Source organism: Protopterus annectens, chromosome 1.part2 (assembly GCF_019279795.1).
Source record: "Protopterus annectens isolate FY-2018-M chromosome 1.part2, PAN1.0, whole genome shotgun sequence".
In the NCBI taxonomy this organism is placed as follows: Eukaryota; Metazoa; Chordata; order Ceratodontiformes; family Protopteridae; genus Protopterus; species Protopterus annectens.
In genome coordinates, this window is record NC_056727.1 from 936914668 (window position 1) to 936933042 (window position 18375).

General features: G+C 38.0%; 1 protein-coding gene across 1 annotated transcript in view; it reads right to left on the reverse strand.

The window, feature by feature from the left end:
• The window catches only part of DNAH14 (dynein axonemal heavy chain 14), a 2550346-nt gene that overhangs the window by 2436887 nt on the left and 95084 nt on the right, over positions 1 to 18375 (reverse strand). Inside the window, 1 exon segment of the mRNA XM_044060213.1 lies at positions 3695 to 3865. Within this exon segment, the coding sequence (XP_043916148.1) occupies positions 3695 to 3865 (171 nt within the window).

The following is an 18375-nucleotide window of genomic DNA, read 5'->3' on the forward strand; positions in this document are numbered from 1 at the left end:
CAGCATTTTTTAATTAAAATCTTTATTTACTGATTCAAAATTGCATTTTTTGTTGTGAGTTCACAGGCACAGTTAATCACAATTGCCACCGTGTATATTATTAAACACCTACTATGGTCAGAAATGGAAAAAAACTAATATCAGATCAGATCACATTCTTTAATGTTACTACTTCACAGCTTTATGTACACAATTCTAAAATATATGTGTTAAAGAGAATTTAATATTATTGTAGCATATCTATGGTTACTCTATTGGTGGATGAAGTATGATTTCTTGAGTTTAATTGTCTGGGGCTCAAGACACTAAGGATTGGCGTACCTCGTTAGAAAATCATTATTAGTGAGATGCACCAGGCCCTTTTGGGGATAATTTCCATTTCCTTCGAGCTGGTACAACCATGGAACTGGTATATATTCACTTTGTTTACAATACATGTAAATATTGCATCGTCTTTCACCTTATGTATAATGTCATGTACCTATTGTGTTTACTCCCAAGACTGAGACTGAAATAGGTTCAATGGGATCAGTTTCTACCCTGGTTAAAAAACGCAAATAAATAAATACAATAAAATATAGGTCTAAGGGATGTGGTTGTGGGATTGTCCCTCACACCAAGGATACAAGCAGCCTTGTCCCCTAAAAAACACTTAACATATGTTTTATCAGCTGTTTTTTGAGGAGTTAAATTCAGAGGTGCCTATACTTTGGTGATTCATAGCAGAAGCAATGTTTTACACAATAATAATCATACCACAGTGTTGTAAGTTATCATTAACAGTAACTCATTTTGAGCTTCTCCAGTGGCATAGAGAGATAAACCCATGATTATGGCCCAGGCAACTTGGGTTTGATTAGCAGCTCGGGCAGATGAAGGAGTATCAGGGAGGGATGAGGGTGTGCCCATACCAGAATGAAAGGCAGTTAAGTGGGTATTCCCCTTGATATCCCAGAAAGGAGCAGGGATTTGTATAGGGTGAGGCACAGTCTAAAAGGAAAGAGTGGGAAAATTGCTGAGGTTCCACAGAAGTGTGGATGAGATACCCACACACTTCCATTAGATACCCATTGCCACAAAGCAAACCATGTAATCAGGGAAGGAAGGAGAAACTAAGAGCAGGCCAAAGAGTAAAAAAAGGACAACACTGCTTCCCAGCCCCTTCCCCAACCTGGATGCCTTTAGAACCCATGTCAGTCCCATTAAAAAACTCAGTGTAAGTTCAGGGGTAGAGGAGAAGTGATAGACCTTGCATTGGATTTGGACACTGGGGACAGTCCCACCCCCCACACAAATAAATAAATTAATTTGTTCTAACACAAAATTATTTGATGGGGCAGAAATACTGCAATGATTTTTTTTCTAAGTTCTCTTTCTCCCATAATGCTCTCCCTCTTCCTAGAAGATTAAATTATAATGCCCTCCCTTTACATACAGGATCTTCACTACATTCATTAGAAGGCCAATACTTATATAATTAATGTTAACTTTTAGACTCTCTGGACAGAGTTTTATTAGTAGCCCAGAGATGCTTTCTGGTATATGTTTTTAGTCATGTTTTAAGCATGCTGTCATAAGCCCTTTAATTTTCATCCACAAAACACTTTCAACTTAAATGTTTTTCAAACCTAGAAATACTTTAGTTGCAGGACCTCATCCCCTTTTATGCTCTCTTTCTCTCAGTGGTATCAGGTTTCTTGACATTTCAGCCTTAGATGCTGTCTGAATTGATAGAGTAAAGGGGCTATGAATCTCTAGAAACTCAATAGGTTTATGTCCCTGTTGGGATAGAAAGACGGTAGCCATGAATAACAACAAACAATTAAAACAGTGACTTGCAAGAGTATTGACAGATTAATTGTCCTCATAGAAGGGAAAGAAGGGGACTTTGTCTGGGTTAAAAACCTTAACAAATGATAGCAAATATGATGTAAGAACCAAAGAGGCAAATTAAAAAAAAAAATCCTGAATTTTCAACTTAACCTAGCATGCTGTGTATTGAGAAAACTGAAAAACACGGACATACTTCAGAAGAGAAGAAACATCTATATATAGGTTCATAGGTAGGTACTAGGCCCAAGGGCTTACGTAAGCCTAGCCAACAAGGTTCCCTGGCTTACGCCACCCAAGAAAGTTATTTTCCTGTGCCACTGTCAAGCAGAGACACAGAAGTGATCCCCGGGGTGTATTTCCTATTTCCCATCCACTCATCAAGATTTTTCTTGAAGAGTGCTAATGAAGAACTTTGCTTGACATAGATGGGTAGCCTGTTCCAGAGTATGGGAAGGTTTAGGTCCCTAGAGCGTGTAGCTCGGAGGAATTGGGATTTCTTTAGGTGTAGCATGTCCAACAGCTCTGGGTTTGACATAACTTTATATGTTAGGCAGAGATCACCTCAGAGTAGGCGATATGCTACAGAGTAAAGCTGGAGTTTTTTGAGGTGGTCAGTGTAGGGCATTTGTTTGAGGCCAGTAATCCTCTTTGTGAGGTACTTCTGTGGCCTTTCCAGCTGCTGCAGATGTCTTGTGAGACATTATTATGTTATATTTTATATATATATATATATATATATATATATATATATATATATATATGTGTGTGTGTATATATATATATTTATTATATTATTATATTTCTTAAATTGTATATGATAGTGTACATGCTATTTTTTTTTTAGGAAGGCGAATAAACCATGTGAAGTGGACATTTTTTTGGTATTGCCCTGGATCATGAGAAATACTAGAGACTTTGGGATTGGTGTAAACTACAGCACCTGCATCTCCCTCCTACCGATATACTCTAACTTTTAGGCTACCATTGTAACCAAAGTAAAGGCATACCAACTTGCAGTAAAGTTCCCATTCATTTAGCTGGCCTGATAATAAAGTATGATGTTAATGAGCAGTTGTCAGTGAAGTGGTCTTCGGGGAAAGTCATACTACTAGTATAGTACTACTTTCAGAGTATAGTGCATATTGCCACAGAACAAACCCTTAAAAATAAAAACTAATGTCTTTCGGCTTTTCCCGGTTAGGGGTCGCCACAGCAGAACTCTGGTCTGCTAATGATTGGCAGTGGATGTTTTACGGTCTCAAGTTGCCAACCTGACACTCAACCTTCAAAGAAGGCACACCCATTCACGCACGCACCTACCTGCATGTCTTTAAACGTCACTCGACCACGGGGAGGACATGCAGACTCCACACAGAAGGTGCTCCAGCCGAGAATCGAACTGGAGAATCTCTTGTTGTGAGGCAACAATGCTAACCGCTGCACCACCGCGGTCAATAAAACCCTTAAAAATAAAGCATATGCTTAAAAATAAAGCATATGTTTAAATTGTGCTGAAGTTTTCAAAGCATGAGAGTACAGACTGTTTATAAATATCTAGGTGAATCCAAACTCATGCAGACACTATGGACGGAGGATTCAAAGCATTACTTTTATGTAATATAAATATAACAAGGTAAAAGAAAAAGATTTTTTCTGCATTCCAGACTGGATAAGCCCTCATGTTTACAGTTTTTCAGATGATGGGATCATTTAGCCCATACATGTGAGAATATTCTTGGTTTACAGTCTGTAGGCTGAGCTAGTAAAATAATCATACTATTATTTTTTTTTTCTTTCCTGATGCAATAAACTGCATTTTATCAATAATAAAAAGGTTGTCTGATAAGATTTATATGCTTACCTTGAAATAAGTATGCAAATCTTCTGAAAGAATCCCATAAAAAACTTTTCGGTCTGGGATGTCAACTAAACGATCCTGGAACACACGAGATGCTTCATGTATAAATAACTCAGCTACTGTTTCCTTTGAAACAATTACAGTCTCATTGGCCTGCATTATTCCCTGAACCACCTTAAGGAAAAAAATGAAGTGAATTTATTAATCACATTTTGCTAAACAGAAGTTTACAGTTTGAGGGTATAAATGAAAGTAAAATCATTTATTTAAAACATGTTAACAAAATCAGCATATAATTTTGCATTAATTTTTTCATTGTATTAAGATAAAGTATGCATCTAAATGTAACAACTGAATCTTCTATATAGTATAGTTCCTACATTGTAAATATTAATGAACAAGAATACATTTCTGGTGTACATGTACCTGCCCTTTCAGCAAGTATATTCATATTTCATCCTAACTGCTGCATTCTACAGACTTTTTAGCTGCTAATACAATGGCTCATATTTTGCCATTAAAGGGTTATGTTTTCTCTTCTGAGCCATGTGTCATAAAGCAAGAAAAGTCTAACACTGAACAAGAAGACTGCAACAATACAACCAACTACATAAGACAGATATAAGAAATGAGGAGATAACGTCAAAGGTAACCTGAAGTATATAAACATCAATACTCTAGATGAAAACAAAATGGGGTAGTTCAGAGCTGAAGGTTACTTATCTAAAGTACAGAAAGTTAAGCATGTTTAGCCAGTGCCAAGGTCTAGAAAGATAAAGCACTGGCAGACCTCCAGCGGACGCTGGGATGCACACATGTATGTCATCTAGGGCAGGTAGGGCAGTAGCTGAGTCTCCATTAAGGCTGGACAATATATCAACAAGTCCCACTGCACATTCATCCCAAGGAAGTCAAAGATTAGTGTGAAGGGCAGGGAAAATGTTAGAGCATAAACAGAGAAACAAACAAACAAAAAAACAAAAAACAAAAAAATATCCAGGCAGCAGTGTGACACTGCACCAGGATTATTGATCTCCTCATTAGCCATGGACATGGGCTGGGGTTAGTCCAGGGGAGGCTAACTTCGGACTGGTAGACATAGTAAATGAGGACAAGACTTGGTGACAAGCTGACGGTCAGCTGTGAGAATCAAAAAGAACCCAAAGCATTTTGAAAATTGTTGTCCACTTAAGGAACTGAAGCAGACTAGAGACTGATAAAGAATGTGTTGTTGCCTTTAATGTTTTTTAATTACTTTTTCTGCTGATCACAGGATTGTTTATAGTTTTCTTTGTCAATCGATGTAAATTACAACTAGTTATATAACAGATTAAGAAGCAACATAGTTACGAAAGCAACACATGATTTCATGTACTAAGATGCTTTAAACACCCTCTGAAAATTACAGTGCTTAGAAAAGTTAACAGAGGTCCAATAGTATTTATATGCCTGATGTTTTGCTAGGAAGGAGGTATTAATCAAGATATTAGCATGTTGTGATAAAAAAGTAGGCACATAAAATGTATAGTATCAAATGATGGAAAACTAAAGTTTTCACAGCTGAGTACAATATCACCTACTTGGATCTGGGAATGATTTAAGGAATCAGGATGCCTTCCTAACTCTTAGCTAGCTCTTCCTAACCAGGGAATGGGTTTTTCCATGTTTATACCTTCAAGATACCAGTAGATTTGATATCTGGTATGCTTGTAAGTAACATTTTGAATATACATTTTATCTGAATGGATGACAAGCCCAGCATTAAGTGCTTCTGTTGGTGCTTGCCTATATCCTAGAAGAAAGTAAATAGGAAACATATCTTCCAATTTATGTACACCTAATGGTGATACCTCACTGATGCCACCACAATTTTATTCATCACCAGCTACTAACAGTGATTAAAAAAAGTCCATGCCATGCTTGGATAGCCTAAATTAGGCAATCTAACAGGCAAATAATGTGAGGTAGTTGTATTCCAATTAGCAAACGATGGTGGCCAAAGGAGGTGTCCCACAATCAAAAACAGAGACACAGAGACAGACAGAAACAACGTTTTCTCATGAATAAGAAGGGCTGTGTCACTTGTCCATAGCCCCCCACAGTTCTCATTCCAGCACTGCAGTTCATAAGAGATATTTTCTGACTACACAGAAAAACTGTCCCTTTGTGTGTCTATATTTTGTATTTCTTCCCTCTCCTTTATTACTTGTCAGATGCAGCCTTATGTGGGTATGCAAAACCATGGTACAGGCTGGTGTATTTAAAGGCTGGGGTATTTAAACTGGACTACAGGGGTCAAAAGAATAATGGGACAAATTGTAAATGGTTCATATGGCAGTCTACTCATCCAATTAGCAAAGATATGTGTGTGTGTGTGTGTGTGTGTGTGTGTGTGTGTGTGTGTGTGTGTGTGTGTGTGTGTGTGTGTGTGTGTGTGTGTGTATATATATATACATAATGAATCCCTCACCTGATTCTACTTGTATTCTCTTTGCAATTTACTGTGATTTTTTCCTGAAAGCTACTTATAGTGATATGTTTATGTTTACTTGCTCATGGTCTTGCACATGCAGTGAAAGTATACTATTATGACTGGATGCCTCATTGTCTCTTCGAATATAATGAAATCTTTGTCTTTTTATTTTTGAATATAACTTTATCTCTGTGCCAAAGTCTATGTTCTAGGCAGTGGCTGATACAGGCCTTTTAGGATCAAGTCATTACTTCAGTTAACAAACATTAATTAAATAAAAAGAGACGTGTTAGCAGAGCTCTAGTTACCTTCGGTTAAATGAGTGAGAGAAAAGGAGCCTTGGCAGGGCTGTGAGTGAGGGCAACATGAATAATCTCCTTACAAGAACAAAAAAATGTAAGTAATGAGACCTCATAGATCAAAGGCATCTATCTGCCTGTCTTTCATTATTTCCTTAAACAGTATAGTTGTCAGAAAATCATTATTGCTGTGTATTCTGTAAAAGTATACTCATTTCAACAGATTTCTACATGCAGCACTTCTGAGACAAGCATACTAATCATTATTTTGAAAGTAATTTCTTTAGTCCTGGTATCAATATGCAATTAAATTAAGGTAACAAGGCTGCATCTACGTGATGATATAATTTTCTAAGCTACAGAACAAAATGGTCAATGTGAAGCATACAAGGTAATATTATTATGGAGTGTTTGTAAAAAGAAATGAAAAATACGACAACAATGTGAAGTTTTGGTGTAGTTGCAAATGATACATGAGATAGAAATACCTATTTCTGTGAGTTTACAATCAATTCCTTTCACTTCTTTTCATGTTTAGTCCTCCAGAGTAGTGCGTCAGAAAAAAAAGAATTAATATAATAACCAATTTTCTTCTGAATCTGAAGATTTAGGAAATTCAATTTTTTCAATGCCAAATCTGTACAGAATATAGTATATTGTGAAAGATGATAATGGTACACATTATATATTACTCCTGCTTATGGCATACCACATTTTTATACTGCCTTTGTCTCCTACCCCCACCACCTGACAACAATCAGCTATCTTGTGAGTGATCAGCCTACTTCTTCCCCTGTGGAATGACAGCTGATCACTAAGTCATTATTCACACAGTCATTGCAGTGTTTCTTGTATGGCTCTAACCTCTTCAGCAATGGCTGACTTGCATGCTTGCATATGTAAATTCCTGCTATGCTTTCCTCTGTAAGCCTGCATGTTCCCACATATGCCAAATGAAGACTACCAAAAGAATCTGGATTGGCAGAACCAAACACACATCTTTGGCCCGTACATAGCATGTCATGACTTCTTTCTCAGTAGATGGCAATACTGCAGTGGGCCGGCCATCCTCTCTCCATTAAGGATGGGTGAGTCTGCATATGCCAGTCACTGCTACACTACCCATGACAGCTCTTTCAGCCCTCAAAGCACTAAGATATTTCAGGTAATTTTGGTTATACTCAGGCTTTCATTCCTCTATACCAGACAGCCAGGCTATGAGAGACCAACTGGATTGATACTTGGCTGACTGGAGCAAGATGGGTGCATGTTTTTTTTTTTCTCCCTTGCGTAAATCAATTGTGGCCTTTTGTGGATCCATTTATTATAGTGATGAAAGTCTGGGTCCTAAACTTAAAGGCAGAATACGTTGTGTTTCTGAAGATACTAGCTATTAGCCAAAATATTGTCCCAACATTGAACGGGTTGATACTTCCTTCTGCTAAATCTGGCAAGTTGCTGAATTTTCATAGCATTTCCCTCCTGACAAAGATGCAGATATTATACATGTACATATCTTGTAAATTTTTTAAGTTATTTGATTTTACACACTAAAGTACTAATCAGTCTGACATTACTCTTCAGGCTCTAAACATGTTATCAGAGGTATCTGATGAGAAGAAGTAAAAGACAATTATTTTTTTTTTTAAATAGTAGCTACAATTCTATCCCATGATTTATAAATGTGCTTGTGATGCACTCTTTCCATCCTTTATGTCTGAAGTAATCATAGCATGGTTAAATGAACAGCCTTAATTTGCTAGCCAAGATTAGGACTCTTCCAGTGTTTGTTTGTTCTTGAAGTTCATGCTTTTCATTCCAGTAGAGACCCTAAGGAAGGGAAAGAATTCATTTTTCAGGCAAGATGTGGTACTCAAATAAACAAAGTATTTAACAATTTAGTCTCATCCTATCAGAATCCCACAACAGCAACAATATTCAGTTAAAGAAGTCTTAGCCCATGCCTTTCCGTGCACTTCTAGTGCAGTGATTTATGCCTTGTGTTCATTTGCAGATAGTTTTACCACCCAGTTTAAGGATAATCCAAGTAGAGGCAAAGATTAAACTTCTTCAAAACTGAAAAAAATCCACAGGATTACGGCAGGAGGAAATGTTTCCAAGTGGTAGGGTTTGCCACCAAAGGTGTTTGTCAAACACTCCACATCCAATTCCAAAAGTGCTTTATATCAGCAGTACATTTAATGAACCCTCCTATTGGAGAAATGTTCAGAACAAAAGCAAAATAGGGCATTCCATCTCTTTTCATGACACTGGGTTATTATTCTCTTTTTTATTGTACACAAGAAAAGGAATTGTAGACTTATTTAGATCTGTCAGATCCTATCAAGCATATTAAAATGTAACAGTTTTTAATCTCTCTCTCTCTCTCTTCTGGAGATGGGAAGTTAACATTGGAGCTTAAGGAAATTTACTATAAATTTTCAAACTCCCCTTCACACAGGAGATTTTACAGGTTTTCAAGTCAAAAAGGAACATTTTCAATTTGTGGGTCACTTTTTCAGTTGAATGAAGCCCCTAGGGTCTTCTCAATGTACACATATCTTACCATTACAGCTCTCTTAGTAAAGGGCATTCACGTGCAACATTATTTGAATGACTTTGATCAAAATCTATTCAAAAAACAGCTCGTATAACACTTAAGTCTCATATCCCATTCCATATTTGTCAAATCTTAGTGCAATGACAGAGTATAGAAAACTGGCTTATTTAAAACGTGAAGCCTGTACTTTGCTTCTTTCTTAACTCAGACAGTAATACGTTTGTAAGCTACATTTACGATTTGTAATATATGTACTGGAAATGCACTGTGAAACTGCATTTTAAAAGATTTCTTAACAGTGACAGGAACATTGTATTTCTATTTCGTCTTTTATATAATTTAATCTGCAATGCATAAGGTTCTATAGCAAGAGAACATGGGTAACCTTTTAACTATTCTCTGTGAATGTTAAAAAAGATAAAGGAAAAGTAAACATTTAGAACTTGTAAGTGAAATGCAAGGTATAACTCTGTACAGTTACAGGAAGGACCTAATTGTTTGTATATAATTAAGCCACAAAAGAGTTTGAATCAAGAAACCAAGGGGCATAAGAATACAAGAATATTCAAATGGGCATCTGCCAAAGCTGGGAAAGAAGTCACTAGTACACATATTTAGTGGTTGGTGAATGTGGAAGAACCCCTTCTTATGTGGGTGTTTGAAAAATGGCAACTTGCTTCCTGAGAAACATTAATATAAGCCAAACCATTTTATAGCTGAAACTAAAGAAAGTATTGTCATTTTGATGGGATATACTGGGGTGAACTCATCTATGTAAGTTTGCTGTGAAAATCTGCATAAATCTGAATATTTTAAGAACTTGGAACAGTGAGAGCTCAATTCTCCTTAAATTAGATTCAATTAGGTTTATTTAGCTGCAAGTTATAATGATTCTGCCTATGAAATGGATTATTGCTTTTATACTCATTGTGTAATCATCTTTTGACCTCTGCAAAGTTAATCTGTATCAACACCATCTTAGCTTCTATTCAGTTATTAGATACTGAGGATGCTATTTATTTATTTATGTGCTACCACGTATTACCTAAGGAGATTGTATTATTTAGCACTGTATGTTGTCAAGCTGTGGTATCAGCCTCTAATTGGCAAAATCCCTCTGCATATTTCAGTTTTGTATTTATTATTGTTATATTTGGCTACTGATCAAGTATGGTATGCTAAATGTACTCATATCTACTGTGGTGGCAGTACTCTTACCAGGATGAAAACTGTAAGGAATTGGAGAATTCTACCAGCCTTTCCCAGTGAATGTATGTGTGCAAATAATTTGTGTGAAAGGCAGCTACCACAGGAAAGGGGCACTGAAATACACTGTCATTCAGAGAAAATGTACAAGAAGGGGCCTAGGGTGCTAGGCCAGTCACTCAGTTCTGTAAGTGGTCAGTATGTAGTCCTAGACTGTGTGTGGCTGCTGAATGCCCATATCTAGGGCTGCAGTGCATATTCCCTCCATGCATCTGGTGAACAGGTTATTGAATCAGAAATGTGTGCACCTTCCTACTTTAATCCTATTGGATACCAGGATTGTGTCTTAATAGACCATCCCACTGGTGGTCAGCAGACTTATTTAGGGCAGTGTAGCAAATGGACTATACTCCCTGTCCTTCACATACTTGGGTGGTACACAGGTTGGCATTGTTGGGATTCAAACCATATCAGTCTCAGACAGGCCATGACATATATGTGGCAATGGTCTACCCATCAGAGGCCACTGCTGAGAGAGATATTACCACTGCAGTAGTTCAAAAAGAGCAATATTTGCCCAGACAGTCCATATCAGTTAAGTCTTTGGAAGGGACACCTTTTCAGGTACTTTTGGACACAGTTTATCTGGATTGGGAAAGGGCCAAGGGAGTGAGCAGGTGGATGTATCTGAGGATATCCCTACATATGTCCTAATAGGAAAAGACTAAAATTAATTTTAAGTTTAATTGTGAGGTCACATGCAACAAGGTATGAAAGCAAACACATGGTGGTGGCATAAAGATGGTGACTCAGCCAAACCCCACAGCTTCAACCAAGTCAAGTGATGTAGCGACTTCAGAAGGGGACTTTGTCAGTAACAGTGAGCCAGGAGCTGAGCCCTTGGAACAAGTTACTTCATGAGAATAAGTAGGTGGCAGTAACAGCCAGAATATAATGCACCTCTAGCAGAAGATACCAGGGTTCCCTTGCAAGGGGAGCTGGGAGGCAGGCTCAGCTCTCATACCCTACTCTACAAGACAAGACAAGAGGGAATTAGCCAAGCAAGGCTCTTGATACTCAAGGACAGGGGCACACTGAGACAAAGGATTATTATACAGGGAATGGACCTATGAAAGAGAGCTAGAAGGTGATATAATATAGCAGGTAGTAGTATCTATGACTTGTAAGCAGGTACTTTTGGATATATCCCATGATATTTATATTGTAGTCTATGTGAGCATAAAGTATACTAAAGGACAGCTTATGCTACTTATTTTGGCCAGGGATTGCAAAAACTGTAACAGGGTATTGCATTATCTCTTTACAGTGCCAGTGCCAAAAGCTTAGCAAAGTTGTAGACAAAGCCAATGTTGCTTTGATGCCTTTGCCAGTCACTGAGGACCTGATTAAAAATGTAGTTATGGACATTGTGGGATTGATCACTAGCTAGAGCTCCACAAGTAAGAAATGTATCTGGTTAGTGGTAGATTATGCCAATAGATATCTACAGGTGGTGGCTCTATCTTCCACTGAATTAGTCAAATGCTTTGTTAGATATTTTCATCACAGCAGACATTCCTAAAAAGATACTGATAGGTAAAAATCATGTCAGACATGCTGACCTGTTTGTGGTAGCATTATGAGGTAAAGCATTTAAAGACTGCTTCCCACCATCCCCAGACAACTGATCTGGTGGAGAGGTTAATCTTTCCACTGAACACCATTCTGACAGCATTTGCACACCAGCACAAAGGGAAATAGTACAGGTACCTGCCTCATCTTCTCTTTGCATACAGGGAGATGCTGCAGGAGTCCACTTTTTTCCTCTCGGATTTAATTCTTAACGAATGGGAGGGTGAGTGTGACTCCCACAAGACGTCTATTATATGTTGTGTTAAACTTCAGGACTAGACTTAGGAAACTCATCTGGATGGCCCAGGAGCAGTTGGCACAAGCATAACAGCAGCAAAAGAAGTAGTATAACAGGACAGCCAGAAACAGAGAGCATTTCTGGGCACAAGGAATTGTGCTGATTCATATTCAACAGAGCAAGCTACAGTCAGTCTGTGAGGGTCATTTCACAGTTATGTACAAGGTAGGTAATGTTAACTACATCGCACAGTCACCAAGCAGGAGGCAGAAGCACAAACAATATAATGTTACATGATAAAGCCCTATCATGGCAGACAGGCCCTAGTGCTCAGTATATGCAGTGGCTTGATGAAAGAACTAGAGTGGGATCTAGTTGTAGATCTCCTTCATAAGGCTGGGTCTGACATACTGGTGGATTAGGTAGCCTCTACCATGGCAGCTATCTTCTACCCAGGTTCAAAATCTCCAAGCAGTACTACAGGAAATTGGGGATAGGTTCTTTGTAATACAGAGTGTACCAATATAGTTCATCATCATGTGGACAAAGAACTCTAGACTGCCATCAGAGAAGACCCTTACATGGTGGCCAAAAGAGTTAGGTAAACTCTGAGAGAAGAACTACTGAATATGTTAGAACTAGGGGTAATCCAAGAATCCAAAAGTCCCTGGGCCTTACTAGTGGTGCAGGTGCCAAAGAAAGATAGTACCAGGTTTTGTGTGGAACTACAGAAATATGACAGCTACCCCCCCCCCCCCCCCAATAGACCTTACCAGAAGAAACAGACAAGATAATGTTGTCTGGAATCTGGCCTGTGAACAGGTGTTTCAAACACTGAAAAATGCATTGAGTTGTGCCCTGTACTAGGCAGTCCTGACTGCAGTCAAGAATTCATTGCACAGGTAGCAAAGGTAACTTGTCTTTGCCAGTTATGCAGGACGTCTATAAACACTTTGGGCATCACTTTTTCAATGAACATCTTTCACTGCAGTTTATCTGTGTATTAACTGCAGTCTTTTAGCAGGTAATTTAATTCACAAGGTTCACCTGAATTTCCAATGGCAGATGAATCATTTTGTGCTCATACAATGGATAAAAACTTTGGAGACTCTGCCTTTGGATCTCTTTACCTCTCAGAACATTCTGCTCCTTGTTTTTTGACAAGCACAAAGGATGCTGTTTTTCTAAGATTAAAGTCAGGGTCTCTTATATGACTTCCATCTTATCCTTCTGATTTAGATGGCTCTCCTGAAAAGCATATGGAAATAGGTTCAAATGAGTCTGATAGCTCCAGTCTGGCTTAAGTATTATATTCAGTATCTTCTGTTGTTCAATGAAAAGTCCCTTTCCCAACAGCATACAAAATCCATCCAGCACTGTACATTCTTCATCCACTTGATTCAAGGTTATAATTATGATAACTAATAATTTAGTTTTCCTCTGTCATTAACATTTTGAGGGGAGTCAGAAGCACTACTATAGGTACATCCTATTTATCCAAAGTGAGGAAGTTCTTTTGTTGATATGAGGCTAAGGGTATTTCTCCAATGCAAGTGAGACTGCTGCCTTTACTTTTAGATTATTTATTTTATTTATTTACATTTGTTTACTGGGAAAGTTTGACTGAGCCAAAATGGCCCACTGTCAGTGGAGGCCAGGGAGAAAAGCTCCGTTAAATTATTTATAACAATAGTAATGCATGCATTTTATATATATATATATATATATATATAGATATATATATTTATATGTATATATATATATATATATATATATATATATATATATATATATATATATATATGCAAGCATAGGTGAAATTAATTATGCAATACATATTATAGACATGACTGGACTGGGTATACCATGAAGACACGCACTCATATATAACAGTGGAGGAATCAGCAGGAAGAATATCAGTAGAGAACCAGCAAAGATTATTTACTGCATTTATTTCAGCAACAGTTAGCTTACTTCTTATATAGGGTTCTTATCGCATTTTTCTCTGCTTGACTCTCCTGTGATCTGTTCCTCGCCTATACTGTCATAATAAAACTCTTCTTAAATGGAGTTTTATATCTTGGACCAATAAAGAAACATACAGAATGATATCTATACTATCTTAGACATATGTTAGTCAAAAGCCAGGTTACTATGCACATATGTATTCAAACCCTGACTATTGGCTCTACTCTTAGGGGTGTATTATTAATGAGGTAATTTCTTAGGATGGCTGACTTCCCAAAGGGTATAATTATGCATTTCTTGGCATTGAGTTTTAAACTGTGGCTTTGGTAACAGCACTTGTCTGTGTTTGTCCTTCCTATAGGATGTTAGTATCTTGGAGGATTATATGACTGCTTCTAGTTTACAATCATCTTCAGACTTGGTTGGACAGAGGTCACTGACATTGACCTTGACTTCTAACAACCAAAAAGGAGCCTATCCAAACTTCCTGGATCTGAGGGCCAGCTGGCTATCCAGTGACTGACATAGGGGTATATATGTAAGTTTGTTTACAATGCCTGAGAGGGGTATTGTGTCAAGTGCCTTAGCCAGTTCGAGGTAAGCAATATGTGCCATTTTATCCTCATCATTTTCTTTTGTAACCTTCTCAAAGAAGTCCACTAGGTTGAGTCTGCATGATCTGCCCTTAACAAAACCAAACTGGATTGGATCCAGTAATAATTCTTTCCATGGCTTTATGAGACTTGTCAGACTTCTGGGTCTGTAGTTCCTGTGGTCCTTTGATGGCCCACTCTTGTACAGAAGGATGAATGTTGCAGTTTACTTATTTATTTTACATTTGTTTACTAGGAAAGTCCAACTGGGCCAATGACCCATTTTCAGCAGAGGCCCAGGGAGAAAAGCTCCATACAAAGGAAATACACACAAGTTATTTTATTTAACAAAAAAAAAAAAAAAACAGCATTTACACAAATGGAGAATTTTAACAGAGGAAAAAAATTACAGTATTTACCAATACAAGCATATTTAGAGAACCGCGGTGGTGGTGCTGCAGTAGCGTTGTTACCTCACAGTAAGACGCTGTCCGGTTCGATTCTCAGCTAGAGCGCCTTCTGCGTGGAGACATGCGTGAATGGGTGTACCTTCATTGAAGGTTGTGCATCAGGGCTGGTAACTCGGCATGTAAAAATTAACTACCAATCATTAGCGGACCGGAGTTCTGCTGTGGTGACCCCTAACTGGGAAAAGCCGGAAGACACAACAACAACCAATACAAGCATATTTAAGGTGATTAATCAGTACATACTAGACATGATTAATAAATACATATTTGAGACTTAGATGGTTCATTGTATGATGAAAGCAGTAGCAAGGAACATAATCCTATAACAGATTCATTGATAGTATATTGACAAATATTTACCCCTTTGGAATGACATCAGAAACTAAGCCAATTATTGAAGTCTATCATCTTTTTGTTCATATTGTGGCATCATCCTTAGTGAAGGTAAAATGCTGTTTAATGCCAGGCACATACCAGCGTGGGACACGTAGTCCAAGAGATCCATAATGTCTCTCTTCCTATAGTCCAGGGAGGTACGTCTCAAGTCAATTACAACATGGACTATGATTTGAGTCATACAGGTACTTTTGGTCTAATGAGTTCAATGCTTGGGTGACTTGGCGGATCCTAATCCCTGATAGACAATCGACTATAATTTTCTTCTTATTCAGCCTGGTATGGAGTGTCTTATGATTAAAATATCTGTGCTGCAAGCCTTTATGTCCACTGAAAGCTACACTGTGCTCCATAACATTGCAACATCACTCTCCACTAATCTCCCTTTTATGTCAAAGGAGATGATGAATATTGAGATGAAACTGTATTCAGCACTCATCATACCTAAAATTGAGTACAATGCCCCCTTTGGTATGTACCTAACCAGGCATATCCAATAACTGGAACATCCACAGAGGTTTCTCACTAAAATAATACAGGGCGTAAGTAATATGCCCTATGCAAACCACCTCAAGGCCCTATCCCTGTATTCTGTCGCCCCCAGGCTTTTGAGGGGAGATCTATGCCTGCCATACAGGGCATTGTCAGACCCCACTCTGATGGACCTCTTGCATATCTGCAAAACAAACAGCACTAGAATTACCCATTCTAAAGACTTACACCTTGCCTGTGATATAAATAGAACCTGCTCGAGAGATAGGTATGTTTCCCAGAGACTACCTCGTCTATGGAACAGGCTCCCCATCCATGTGAAGCAGAGTTCTTCCCTAACCCAATGCAAGTGCAACTTGGACAACTGGATGGGAAACCAGAAATTCATCCCTGGTTTAGCACCTATATCTCTAATGGACACAGGTAACCTGTAAATGCTTCATCTCCCAGGCTCATGCTTACACTTATCGAGGGTATCAGAACTCATCAGAAATTTGGGATGCATGGCTAGGCTTAAAAAGCCTCTTGTGGTCGTGAGCCTGGTAAACACCTATATGAACCTATTTATCCACATCCTTAGAATTTCAGTAAGAAAATCTTGCAAACCATGGGTCAGTTAAGGGCTTATATTTCTAGAACTAAATCCAATAGAAAACCTAAACATATCTTTCTGTCACTTGCTGAGAAGCCAATAGGTAAATGACTTTTAAATCATACAATGTTCTGTTGTGACTCCTCAGAAAAGTGAGATTTTAGGACAGATCAAAGCTCATACTACTAGAGATGCTGCAGCTGCTGCATTGGCAACATTCTTAAGAGCAGTTTCTGCTTTTGACATTTATGAGTCCAGGACTTGGTCTTTCAGTTAATCCTTTAACTAGACATTGTAAATGGGATGTTCATTCCCATGCCTGATGAGTCTGCCTGCTGAAGTGGTTCAGATTATGTGAGGAGGACATTCTTCCCCAAGTTCATATTTAAAACACATGATTCTACTCATAGGTAATTACTCCTAAAAGACAATTAGCAATGAAAACTGTAGTACTATTGTATGGGTACTCACCATCTCAGTAGACGACTGAGTACAGTTCTGCTTTTTCAGTGCTTACGCCCTCATGTTTTCTCCCACTTTTGCTTAGTATGTCTACTGTTGTCCACTCTGCCTGTGTTGTTACACAAATCTGAAAGTGAGCTCTGTGAAGCTGTTGACGTGATAAACAACCTTCTTGTCTTTCTTGGACAGAAAGAGACAGACAAGTGACTGTTGCATTATAAGCAGGAAGTTAATGGAATAAGTTTTCCTCGGATGTTATTGTTTGTTAATAAAGTTGTTTATCCTTGCCTTGCAAATCTCAGAAAAAGAATAGCTACTTGAAGAGTGGTCAAGAACTTGTTAATGGGCTAATGAGAAGTTGCCAAAGTCACATGACTCACATAGTGCCAGCCATGCAGTTGTTCGCTGTGTGCTTACTCCTGCTCCTTATCTATGTACCAGTTATTGTTTATAGATTGCAAGTAGTGACTGCTTTAGGAAGCCTAATCCAAAATCAGACTCAGTTTTATCAATATGACTGCAGCTAAGCAGAGTATAAAAAATAAACATTAAAATGAATAACAGAAATATTAAGATTTCACAGTGAAGGATAATATCCTGCGTACATAAAATATAAAATCAAATATAACTAATTAAAAATAAACTGGAGTCCAAAAGCATATATTACAAACTGTTCATTGCTAGTAAGATAGGCCATAACAGGCTTCTGTGAATCTGAATCAAATTAAAATTAATGAAATGAAACAATGTAAATCAATAATTTATTGCTATGTATCTCACACAGCTGCATTTCATTTACCAAATTAGCACCATACAGAAGCAAGATATTTTCATACATGAGATGAAGAGTAGAAAAATGTTCATATATGGAGTGTCTTATGATTAAAATATCTGTGCTGCAAGCCTTTATGTCCACTGAAAGCTACACTGTGCTCCATAACATTGCAACATCACTCTCCACTAATCTCCCTTTTATGTCAAAGGAGATCATGAATATTGCGATGAAACTGTATTCAGCATTCATCATACCTAAAATTGAGTACAATGCCCCCTTTGGTATGTACCTAACCAGGCATATCCAATAACTGGAACATCCACAGAGGTTTCTCACTAAAATAATACAGGGCGTAAGTAATATGCCCTATGCAAACCACCTCAAGGCCCTATCCCTGTATTCTGTCACCTCCAGGCTTTTGAGGGGAGATCTATGCCTGCCATACAGGGCATTGTCAGACCCCACTCTGATGGACCTCTTGCATATCTGCAAAACAAACAGCACTAGAATTACCCATTCTAAAGACTT